Here is a 12,782-nt window from a genome sequence, read left to right as displayed (position 1 = left end):
GGGGCTGGTACACGGACATCGTGTGCTGGGAGGGTAGGGGATGCTCTTGAAGAGGAAGTGAAACACTTAGCTTGGGACATAATCTTTTGGGGAAAGAAAGACCCTGAAGAAAAAAGGTAAAAGGCATGGTTATCTTCTATTTCATCAGTTTCATTTTCATGTGATATTTGAACCTAGCATAAGGCTTTAATGATATAAATTATGTGAACAGGCAAGAAAATGTGAAGTGGAAGAGACAAAGTGCTTCGCAGGGAAAGGTGACACGGGCATGATATGAAGTATGTTGGACCTCAGCCAGGTCAGCCGAAATCTAGTTCTGCTGTTCTGCAAGCGTTGGCCGGGAAGTGACAGACACAACAAGGGCAAATGACCCTTAATTATCCCAAACTAGAAGATAATCCATGGCATCTAGGTCATCCCCACGCCCTTTTGTCTCTCTCTTCCTTCCTCTCTTCCTCCCTCCCTTCTCCTCTCTCCTTTTCATCATTTTCTGTTTCTCTGTTTTTCTTCTACCCATTTTCTTTTTCAAGGAGAACTTTTTTTTTCAATTGTAGCTTACATACAATATCATTCTGTATTAGTTTCAGATGTACAGCATACTAACAATCATTTCCTTCCTTCTTTCCTTTCTTCCTCCCTTCCTTCCTTCCTTCCTTCCTTCCTTCCTTCCTTCCTTCCTTCCTTCCTTCCTTCCTTCCTTCCTTCCTTCCTTCCCTTCTTCCACAGATTGAATTCTATGCACCAGTTTCAACCAAATCAACAGTGACAAACCTCAAATAAAAGCCCGACAACTGGTGTTCAGTGTGGAACAGCAGCTAAGGTGCGTTCTGGTCCCGGGCCCCAGAGTCTCTAGGAGACTGTGTGCAACCCTCACAGGGCATCCTGTTAGGTCATGTTGACAGAGAGTGATTGCTAGTCTCGTGGAGTATCCTGTACCTTTCACTCTCTTCGCCTCTTTTTCTGCTGTATATCTGTCCCTTGATTTTTTCAAAGGATGAGCCAGGAGGCATAAAGAAGTTGAGAAAACTGTGCTCTTTTGTAATATCAAAATATAATTCAGGGAGAGGCAAGCTGAGACTCTTTGGTTTCAGGTTTATTATCTCTGTCTCCTTCCTATTATTGAATACACTTGAATCAGCACATTCAATTCATGTTTAAAGCCATGGAATGTACATAATGTATATGTATTCCTTCTTTTTTTTTTTAAACAGAGAAAGAGAGAGAAACAGGAAAGGGGAGAGATGAGAAACATCAATTCTTCATTGCAGCACCTTAGTTATTCATTGATGCTCTCTCATATGTGCCTTGACTGGGGGGGGGGGGCTACAGCAGAGTAAGTGACCCTTTGCTCAAGCCAGAGACCTTGGTGCTCAAGCCAGTGATCATGGGGTCATGTCTATGATCCCACGCTCAAGCCAGTGACCATGGGGTTTGAACCTGGGTCCTCCTTGTCCCAGTCCAATATTCTATCCACTGTGCTATTGCCTGGTCAGGCTAGTATTGCCTTTTAACCTACTGTTGTGTGTTTCAAATGTATTTTGTATTGTGCAATAGCTATAAGTCTGTATTAGTTGAAATTTTGTAAATTAATCATATTTGACAGACTACCTAGCATTTAAGTCATGTTAGCTAGCAGATAGCAAAAGTCCCTAAGAGGAATCACCCTTAAAATTTGGCATTTTTGTTTATGGAATTTTCCTAAGACAGGAAACCCTAGCCTCAGGTTTTTCAGTGCAAAACAAAATAATGTTAATTTTGTGTGTGTGTGTATGTGTGTGTGTGTGTTTATGGGTGTGTATCTGTATGTTTGTGTATTTGTGGGTGCTTTTCTGTGTTTGTGTGTTTGTGTTGTTTGTTTGTGGTACATGTGTGTGTCTGTGTGTGTGTGTGTATGTGTGTGTTGGGGGCCAGTCACAATTCATATTGATATAATTTCTAAATGTATTTTGTTAGTGACTAGACTGCAAAGAATCAGCTTATTTTAACTCTGAGTAACAGTGTTTATTGTCCTGTCCAGTAGCATCACCGCAGAGCACTTGATCCTGCCTAAGCCTTGTTCTTGCCAGGACCCAATCTGAAAAGCAGGTGGACTCAGCACCGACCATCATCTTTCACCCACAAGGGGAGCTATGCAGCCAGACCACAAGCAGTCTGCTAGCCTGTCCAATTAGTTAAATAAACTGAAAAAGCTTTGCCACCAAAGCAACAATAATGCTCCTATGATAATTAGAGAATGGTGTTTCTGCATCACTCAAATCAGATGTGTTTAATCCTGCACCAGGTTTCACCCCTGTAATGAAAAGAATGCAGGAAATTAAACAGTGAAGTTGGAGGCACAGAGGAATGGACTCTGCATCTGAGGCAGGCAATCAGCACTGGGTCTCAGCGTCAGGACACTGGTCACACTGCAGCCCAGTCCCTCCTTATGTCTATGTTAGGGGGGAGAATGCTGAGGGACAGTGCAGGCAGGAGGGCACTGCCTTGCGCCCACCCAGGGCTCAGGGGTTAACTGTTGCCTCCAGTAGGTGAAGATGTGAAACAAGGTAGTCAAGGTACCTTCTTTTAGCAACTTCTTGAAAAGGAAAATGGGTACATTTAGTCATCCTACATGCACGTCTGCCAAGTATTTTGAATTGTTCTGTAATATATTAAAATAATGTGACAACAGATGTGTTTCAGAGTTTATTAGAAGAGGTGCATAAATACAGAACATAAAAGACTACAAATCTGCCACTTCTTACGGCTGACCCCAGACACTGCTTTTTTCTCCAGGCTGTGAGGATGGGCGCCATGTGCAAGCGTGCCCTCCCCAGCCTGCAGAGCACTCATGCCTAGGATGCAAATAAACCCCCATGAAAATCCCAGGATTCCAGAATTAGTGGGACCAAGTTTAAATACACAGATTTTAAAATACTTACAATCTCATTTAGCATTCACGAAGTGATTAGGCATTTAAAATCGCACCTAATATAGCAGAACAAGATCTTGCATACACCTAGTTCAAGCTTAAGCCAAATACGCACAAAGAACTTCAGCCCAGAGGATGAAATCTGCTAAAGCACTTGCCACCTTGCAGATAGAGAAACAATTCAAGAAAGGAATGTTAGAGTGTCTTCCTAAAACAGATAGACTTTAACTCTAAGGACACACCAAAACACAATTTATTAAATCACTTCAGTCAGTATTAGTTCCCAAAATCTGGAATGGAATAATGTATTTAATTGTTGAGTGAGAAAATTTTGATTATTGTTTTTTCTTTTTTTTTTTTTTTTTTTTCTTTTTGGAGGGCGGGGATTGACTTCACAGACCACAGAGATTTAAACAGCAGGTTTTACAGCCAGATAGGAACAGATGTTTTCAGGCTCCTAATCTCAGATTCCCACACGGAACCTATTGTTCGTGATGAGGGAAGTCTGTGGAGCTGTTACATAGTTTGCAGGTGCTAGAAAGCAATGCTTCTCTCTTTTCCTGATCTAGACAATGGAGAAGCTCAGAAGAAAAATAATGGAGAAAGATTTTCCTATATTTGTTTTAAAAAAAACTGCATTGCTTTGAACTTAGTACATTTTATTTTCTTGTCAGATTTTCTCCCTCTTCTTTCAGTTTTCACAAAAATATGGATGAAAAAGAAAGTTAGAATAAAAGTAACTAAAGATGAAATTCAGATTCTTCAGAGGTTGCCCCTTGCTAAGAGTCCAGGCCCCGGACAAGTGCTCGTGATGGGAACATGAAAGAGAATGGCAATGCGCATGCGTGTTCAAGAGAAGAGATTTGTTTCCTGCTCAGTCCCTCCCTCACGCTGTACCAGAGCGCACAGTCCATGCTCCACTCTTTACCCCCAATTGTTTGCCTGCATACAGGAAGAGGACAGGAGGAGTCTCTGCCAAGCATTGCTAGGCGAACACTGAATAACACTCAGGGCCAGAGATGGCCTTACAAAGCCTGGCAATGACTTCACCCCAGAGTTCTCTTGTCCTCAACTCAGAAAACGCTGAATTCACCCACTTAATGCTGCTGGGAAACCGCCATGTGAAGTGTCACAATGTCACCGCTGTGATGATCAAGCTGCCCTCCATGGCTGTTGTGCCTCAAGGCCACACTGCTGAGCAGTGGTGGCCCACCCTACAAAGGACGCTCCAAGCCCACCCACCGCTCCCTGGCGTTTTTGGCTAGCTGTACACCCTTGGTTATCTCCAGGCCTCAGATTCCCTGGGAGAATTGTCCTCCTGTCCCGGGCCTCACCAATTAATATAGAAGAGAGAAGAGCAATGATTGTCCCTAAAAGTCAGAAATAGGCTTGCTGGGTTACATGTATAAAGGTATCCTCTCCTTTAAATTATCTGCCTTTGGAAGTGAAGGGTAGGAGGAAGTGAGTTTGTCCCAACAGCGGGTTTTCTGAGAAGGCTGCCAAATGGAACCTTCTCCCTCTCCCCATCACCTCATTTGCCCTGCTGCTTGGCGGGTCAGGCACAGAACAGCACCTGGTCTGTCCCTTCCAAGGGACATGGTTGGAGGGGTCTGCACATGGCAGTGCCACCTCTCCCCATGCTCAGCCTCATCCATTTCTCTGGCTGTGTCATGGCCAAGCCACCTGGGGCCCCTGTAGATAAATGGGCAGTTTGCCAAAGGCCACACAGACGATGGGCACCTGTTTTATCCATTGCCGTGGCTCCCAGCTCCCCAGTACAAGGGCTGGAATACCTCAGACAGAATTGCAGCAGTGTTAAAGGGAAGACTCACCACCTGTCTGAGGTCAGTGGTTTCATCAGATTATCCGCCTGAGGCCTTCCAGGCCGAGGGGCCTGGCTGCTGGCGGGAAGGGGCAGGGGAGCAGCAGCCCTTACCGGCCTTTGGAGGGCCAACCCTGCCCAGCAGATTCTAAGAAACGTGTGTATCAATCCATTTATCCCCCGTTGGAACCCACAGCAAGGACACACGTGGTCTCCCCAGTGCAGGGGTCTACGCTGCTCACTCCTCCCGCAGGAGAGTTCAAACACAGAGACAGAGCGTGGGGCGGGGCTATGGAAGGAGCCGAGACTGTGAAGTGAGAGGGCCTGCTGCCGACCTTGGCCAGGCCAGGCCCACAGGATCACAGAGGACTCGGGCAAAGCCCAAAGTAGAAATGTCTCTTTAATCCCCAAAGGTCAACTGGAAAGGTCTCAGGGTAAAGCAGCATTTACTTCACGTAAGTGCAGATACTGGTCAGCAAGACATCGGGCCAGTTCTTTAAAATTATCTGAATGGCCAAGCAGTTGGTTCCCACACAACAGACAGACAAGGTCCTGCATCAAATGGGCACAGTTTTTGTCTCCTTGAGTCTTAAACACCACTTGTTCCAAGTGAAAACTGTAGAAAACAGAAGTTTCAAACCACTTCTCAGCCCCCCAGAGCCCTTACCATCCCTTACACGCCCTCCCTCCCCCAGTTTCCCACTGTCTGAAAATGTAATAAACTGTAGCATCTACGTTTCAAAATTGGCAAAGAAATATTTACTTGCACCCAACTCTACTCCCACCCAGGGTGCTGACCTCTGGGACAGTTGCATTTCTAAAGCAAAAGCAGAAACACTAGGGTGTCCTCCTTCTGAGAGGCAGTTCGGAGTCTGTGCAGGAAGCGCGTTCCCTCTTCCCTCTGCATGGTGGCAGCAGAAAGCCCCGGGCCACTGGAGGCTGCCCCATGCTACTCAGGTGAGCAGCCCAGCCGCTTTCTGACCACAAAGGCAGAACCTTACATCACTGACCGCACTGCATGGGAAAATCTTTGCAAGGGAGCCCTTAAAAATAAGGATATAAATTAAAGTTGCTTGAGAAGCTTTTGTACTTGCAGAAAATTTCAATTCTTTCTGTCCCCCCACCCACGTTTTTAATTAAAAGAGGGGAAGGGGACACAAGCTTCTGTAGCAGCCCTGGGACAGTTGTCCTGTGTGACTTGTCCCTGGCTCTTTGCCTGCTCCAGCCACAAATCAGGATCAAGTTGTCGGAGTGCTATGTCGACCTTGAACTGTGCAAAAGCTTTGTGATGACCGCTTCCAGAACTCAGCCAGTCATCTCAGTCACATGTCCTTTAGAAACAATCAGAACAAGAGACTTCCCAGGGTGTTGTCCACCTACAGTCAAAGCACTCAAACCCAGGGCTGCCAGAGGGGCAGGCAGGGCAGCAAGGTGAGGTGGGGTCCTGGGCGTGTGCAGGTTTAGGGAGAGGTGGTCCTTGGCTTTTCCCTCAGGACTGCTCATCTCATAAATATGCAGGTCTGTGTTTACACCGGAACACCTCTGTGAATTTCATTCACGTATTTGTGGAGAAAACCCTGGCCTCTCTCTCCAGCACTCTGGGTTATTTGTTCTCAAAACTATTTTAACTCACTTCATACAACTTTTACCACAGTTTCAGGCTTCACTGACAAATAAACCCAAGACTACCAGAAACAGAAGAACAAGAATTATGATTTTTAAATTTTCTACCTCCTTGGTAACTAAACAATTAAGTGGATTTCTGGTCATTGTGGAGGATTTCAAAAACATCCAGGTCAGCAGAACTTGGGACAGGAAAATGTAAAGGAATGTAAATATAAAGACATATGTTCCTTCTGACAGAAAATCAAAACAAAACACCTTCTTGTATAATTAAACAATAATTGACTCAGTTTCCATTATCTAAGAGGAACAAACCATTTCAGTCTTAATTAGCATTATCAGACCCTTTTTCTTCTTAGATGACTCCAGTGAACAGAGGAGCAGTTCAAAGGAAGCCCATTAGCACCTGGCTTATAATAAGATTCATTATAGAAAGTCAGCCATGTTTGAATTGGAAAAGGTAGAATGAGTGAGAATTGTTAATATTCACAAAATCCCTGCAACAGCACCACAACCATGGCTTCCAATTCAGGAATATCACACACATTTAGAGTGTACCTGCACATTCCAAGTGGCCACAGAAAGTTTCTAAGGAGAAAGTTAACAATTGTTTTTGCTAAGATTCTAGTCCAGTTTTTCAGAAGGATGTGGGTCCTGCCTTCTGACAAGGGATGAGCCCTGAGGATGGTGGCAGCTGACTGACAGTGTCCGGGGCCACCGCACCTTCAGCAGTCTGTCCCAGGCGTTGGACTATGGAAAACAGAAGATGACAGCATTGAAGCTGCGCCCTGCTGGGCATCTTTAGACCCTGGGGGAGGCCCAAGTGCAGCTAAGCTGCCAGCAGGGCAACCGCCCTGAGGGGGGAGCTCCATCATGCCTCCAGTGGCAGCAGGGTTGGCTGACCGTTCTACACGGAGGGCGCCTGCCCTTGCCCCCGCCCCCACCCCTGCCCTCTGCCTGTTTGTGCGGGGTCGTGGCCCACCTCCTCCCGCCCGGCCAGCCTCAGCGCTCTACCTGTACGGGTTCTCCGTGGCCCTGCTTTCAGCGCGCTCTGGAACCCAGGAGTAGCTGTCGGCGGCACTCTGGGGCTGTTTCTTCTTTTCCTCCTTCTTGGCTCTCCGCCTGCGGTAGACCAGCAGCCCTAGGGCCAGAGCCAGCAAGAGCAAAATGGCCACCACAGTACCCAGGATGTAGAACAAAAGTAGCTTTTGCCCATCGGTGCCGTCATCCCTCTGTTGAGCCCTGAAATCCCCACGCGTAGTCTCCTCGTGGCCAGCAGTGGCAGTGGGATGATGGTTGCTGGGCTCCATCCAGATGCCAGGGGAGCCACTGGTGGCCAGAGTCTGCGATGGCATAAGGGCGATAGAAGCATTGGATGAGAGGAAAGGTGTCCTCATGGCGGGTGCCCCCGTAGAGGTGCCCTCAGGGGCCCCAGTTGGACTTGATGTTGTGGTAGAAGGCACAAAGCTCTCTGCTCTGTCTTCTGTGACCCTCCCTTGGGGAGGCTCAGCGGATGGTCCTAGGGACATGGAGCCCATGATACAGGACACCCCGTCGGGGGCCAGCTCCCTGCCAGGCAAGCAGCCACAGTTGAAGGAGCCCTGAGTGTTGAAGCACAGGCTCTCGCAGAGGCTGCCCTCTGGACCTGCACACTCATCCACGTCCAGGCACTGGGTGCCATCCTTCTCAGCCAAGATATAGCCATCCTCGCAAAAGCAAAAGAAGGAGCCATCTGTGTTGGTGCAGCCCTGGGCGCAGGGCGAACGGCCAGGGGCACACTCGTCTACATCCTGACAGGCCTCCTCTCTGGGGCTGCCAGGCTCATAGCCAATCCAGCACTGGCAGTGGAAGCCCCCAGGGGTGTTGACACACTGCTGGGCGCAGGGGGAGTCCTGGCATTCATCCATGTCTACACAGTCTAGCTGAGTAGAGTCCAGCTGGTAGCCTTGGGGGCACTGGCACGTGTAGTCTTTCCCGAGGGGGTTAGAGATGCACGTGGCCACCCCTCTGCATGGGCTGGAGCTACAAGGGTTCCGGGAGGTACAGGTCACCAGGTCGTCCAGCAGCCGGAACCCTGGGCGGCAGCCACAGCGGAAGGAGCCATCCCCCCCCTCGAAGCAGTCCTGCTGGCAGCCCCCGTTGTTGAAGCTGCAGCCGTACTCGGGGCTGACACAGAGGGGGCCTGAGCTGTCCCAGTCAAACTCATTAGCGGCCTTCTCCTTGCACAGAAAGAAATGCTGCCTACTCTTATCCCCGTTCCCACAGGTCACGTCAGCCACAGAAGCAAAGGGCACAGCTTCCAAGGAGGAGCTGGTGGCCTGGAAGGGTGTCTTGTAGATGACCTGGCCTGGGCCCCCCAGGCCCAGGGGCCGACACATGCCTTTGAAGCTGAACTTGCACACGAAGCCCTCGATGTTGCTCCCAGGAGATTCTGGGCTCCCGCACGGGCGCTCGGACCACTTAGGGAGGTGGCTGGAGAGGGAACGGTGGGACAGGTCCAGCATGAGGGACACACAGCGTCTGAAGAGGCAAGACTTCTTGAGCTCCTTGTGCCAGTTGGAATAAGTGGTGTTGTCCCCGCCGCCTATCCAGCTGAAGCCCTTCAGAGGCCGGCTGGGGTCCAAGCAGTCGCCCTTCTCGCGCTGGAGTCCTATCCAGAACCTGCCTGTCCAGGCCTCCTGGAGCACCCCGGACTGCAGGAGCTGGGCCAGGGCTCGGTGGATGTGCCGGGCCTCCTCCTCAGTCCTCACCGTGGCCAGGTTGCCCCCGTTCTTGCTGCAGTGGGTCTGGGCGTCGGCCGCGTTCAGCTTGCCCCAGTGGGCAGAGTAGCAGGCAGTCCCCGCGCACACCACGGCCTGGTCCTCGGCGCCAGCCCCCGCCCGAGGTTGGCTCAGGAGCAGCAGCAGCAGCAGCAGGCCAGTGGAGGTGGCCATTGCGGCCTCCTGAGGCCCTCAGCAGGAGGCTGGAGGGCTGGTGGTGACCACAGCCGCCCCAGCTGGGCTCAGAGGGGAGCTGAGGGCTCAGACGCTGACACTCTGGCACCGATAAGGACACAAAGGCTGCGGGCTTTTCACGTCCCCCTGACCCAAGGCGCATCCTGTGCTGTTGTATTTCTTATTTCTCACCGGATACTGGGACTTCCTGCAGTGAATGGTTTTCTGACTCCTGTTGCCTTCATCACGGGTGTTGTTGTTCATAAAAGGAGCCAGGCCGCTTTGCTGGGTTCCTGGCTAAGCGCCGGGAAAACAGCCGCGTTGGGGGAGGATGCCACAGCTCTGGGACCCTGGCTGCTTTATTTTGGTCCCACTCTCTCCCATCCGTACGAGGAGTTAAATGGTATGCTCCCGAATGAGTCGAGACTTCTGGGGGCCAGGAACTTGAAAAAAGCTTACTGACTAACCCATAATAAAATTCCACTTTGGTTTGCAAACAACCAGAAAGGGGAAAAGAATCCTCAGACTTGAGACACGAGGCCAATGGATGGTTGTAATTTTCAGCCTTTTTTAGAAGCACACTGGATTTTTCTCTCGCCTATCTCATGTTCCCTTCAGCGTTGGGAGTCTTTTTTCTTTTATTCCCCCCATAGTGAACTTTAAATAGAGAGGCAGTTTTTAAATAGGAACTGGGCCGTGGGAATGTCTCTGAGTGTCTAATACAATGCCAAGCTCCTCAAGGATATTAAACCAAATTGGGTGAAATTTAGCAGTTTCAGGGTTTCACAGTACAAATATTGTGTTGGGAGAAGACAGTGTACGCAAAGCATCAGAAAGAAAAATGAAAATCTTTCTGGGCTCCTGGCACTTGGCTGATGCCTACCCCCCACCCCAGGGTTCCTGGAAAGGGTCGGAGCTCTGGGCCCAGAAGGAGGAACCAGTCTGACTTCTGCGCCTCCATCATGGCTTTGTTGTTCCTAAAAGGAGCCGGGCCACGTTGCTGACCTCCTCCCACAGAGCAACTCACCAAAGGTCCTGCACTACGAGGGCTCCTTCCCAACATCACAGACCCATTTTGCCTATTGAGGCTGTCTTTGATTGGGGTTCCCCAGAAGCAGTCACTAAGATAAGGATTTGAGGCAATTAGTCTATTTGGGAGAAGAAGTGAGACAGGAAAAGGGGGAGCCAACGCAAGAGCAGCAACACTGGGGTTCCCGGGCCTCCGTTCCCTGGGACACTCTGAGGGACAATGTGGGCCTTCTGTCATGCTTCCTAGCTGAGGAGAGGGGGCTGGAACAAGGCTCCTCCATCTCCCCCCTCACTGGCGGCAGCATCTCCTCGGTGCTCTGGGCTGACAGTGAGGACCCGGTAGGCCAGAGGGAACACACAGGTAAGAACCACAGGGGACTGCCATGGGGCTGTGGGTGCTGGACCAGTGTCTGCCACAGCGATGCTCTGCAAAGATTTGAGTTACGGCTTTGTTTCATGGGGTGTAGGCACTCACTGGCTTTCGACCATCCCCCAAGGTGTAAGTAAGGTGCCCATCTCAGACCTCAGCTGGAGATCTTTTAGAGCTTTTCCTTGAGTCCTACTTATTTTATTTTATTTTATTTATTTATTTATTTGTGTGTGTGTGTGTGTGTGTGTGTGACAGAGACAGAGACATAGGGACAGAGAGAAAGAAAGGGAGAGAGATGAGAAGCATCAATTCTTCTTTGCAGCACCTTAGTTGTTTGTTGATTGCTTTCTCATATGTGCCTTGACGGGGGAGGGGGGCTATAGCAGACTGAGTGACCCCTTGCTTGCTCAAATTGGTGAGCCTTGCTCAAACCAGATGAACCCTCACTCAAGCCGGTGACCTCAGGGTTTCGAACCTGGGTCATCTTGCGTGCCAACCTAACACTCTATCCACTGCGCCACCGCCTGGTCAGGCAAGTCCTACTTATTTTAGTAAGGTATTTGAAATAGTCCAGAGACATCTCAGGATGCACAGGATCTTCTCTGTGCTCCTTGGTTGCTATGGAGTTCCACCCATCATGTATCCATCTACCTATATCCATCCATCCACCTATCCATCCATCCACCATCCCTCTGCTCACCAACCCATCCATGCACTCATCCACCCAACATTAATTAAGCCCCTACTCTGTGCTGGGCTAACACTGAGATTCTGGGGAGGAAGTCTTGCCTCATCCCTTAAGGTCTGAGTGGACGTGTTTGAATACGTTGAACAGTTGGTACTGTGATAGGTACTACAAAGAGAAGTTCAGGGTATCAGGAGATTCCAGGCCAGGGGGAGGTGGTTCAAGCTCCTCTGGGGAAGATTGGCAATGAAGCCAGAGGGAGAATATCTAAGATTGGGAATGATGTCCACAGAGGGGAACAGCACATGCCAAGGCCCTGTAGTGGGAGGGCTGTGACCCTCCCAGGGAGTAAAGGAGGGGCCTTGAGACCAGATCCTGAGGACTAAGAAGGGAGGACTGGAAGGTGGAGCCCCGTGAGTCCCAGCAGTGAAGAATTAGGACTACTGAAATCCATGGGAAATACAGAGGGACTGACGTGCTAAGCTTTGCGTGGGAAAGAGTGCCTCCTCCTATGGAATGGGGAGTAGGGAATAGACCTGAGCAGTGTGGGGGGCCCCTCAGCGCTGGCTGCCATTTCCCCAGCAGAGAGGATGGTGACTGGGACTGAGCTAGGCCCCTGGATGAGGGACAGTGGATTCAGAGGTGACAAGGGGTCAGATCAGGCCATTCTTGGTGCTGCATGGAGTGAGCTTGGAGGGCCTGGGAGGCATGCAGGAGGACTTCATGGATCTGAGGCCCGGGCATCCTCAAAGTCTCTGTCCAGCGGAGGTGAGGAGGTGAGGAGTCAGGGCCTGGAGAGGAATCAGAGGGGATGCCTGTGGGGGCTAAGAGTCTTCCAGACCCCCTCATCATGGCTTGCCTCATCAGGACTCCGGGTTTGTTCCCAGTCTTAGGGTAGTAGCTAGGTTCAAGGGGAGCTGGGAAGGCTGGTGATCTTAGCTCTAGGCCAGCATAGTTGGGCATACATTTAGGCTTAGTGAAGATCAGTGCTGATCTCTGCCTGGGAGAAGCTGCATTCCTAAAGGTTTATTTATTAATATAAGTAGGCCACTTCTGTTTTTAATTTATAAAATTAAATTTAATGAGATGGCATTGATCAATAAGAGTATATGGGTTTCACATACATTTTTCTATAGTATTTGAATTGTTGATTGGGTTGTGTGCCCATTACCCAAAGTTAAATCATTTTGTATCACTGTAAATTTGTTCCTCTTTGCTCCCCTCCCCCACAACCTGCTCCCACAGTAACAAGTAGGTGACTTCTTAACATCCTCTAAAATCAATCTGATGATGTTCGCCTTGAATTGAAATGTAACCTGGCACGTAGTCACAAAAGAGAACCTTTCTTCCGGTTCAGACTACTGTCCCTGCAGCCGGAGCTCGTGTCCTCAGTTAACTGTTGGGATCCTGCA

General features: G+C 49.6%; 1 protein-coding gene across 3 annotated transcripts in view; it reads right to left on the bottom strand.

Annotated features, from left to right (window-relative positions):
- CD93 (CD93 molecule) overlaps positions 1–9,543 on the bottom strand; it is a 30,519-nt gene extending 20,976 nt beyond the window's left edge. For 2 of the 3 annotated variants that reach the window (XM_066236125.1, XM_066236126.1), the window contains exon 1: positions 7,368–9,543. In XM_066236125.1, the coding sequence (XP_066092222.1) occupies positions 7,368–9,286 (1,919 nt within the window). In that variant the 5' untranslated portion in view covers positions 9,287–9,543. Of the gene's footprint in view, positions 1–2,669; positions 7,104–7,367 lie in introns of those variants that run through there. The other variant, XM_066236124.1, reaches the window with a different exon arrangement.
- Positions 9,544–12,782: the final 3,239 nt, after the last annotated feature.

The sequence above is a fragment of the Saccopteryx bilineata genome, chromosome 6, assembly GCF_036850765.1.
Source record: "Saccopteryx bilineata isolate mSacBil1 chromosome 6, mSacBil1_pri_phased_curated, whole genome shotgun sequence".
In the NCBI taxonomy this organism is placed as follows: Eukaryota; Metazoa; Chordata; class Mammalia; order Chiroptera; family Emballonuridae; genus Saccopteryx; species Saccopteryx bilineata.
This window is presented reverse-complemented; position numbering and strand designations above follow the sequence as displayed.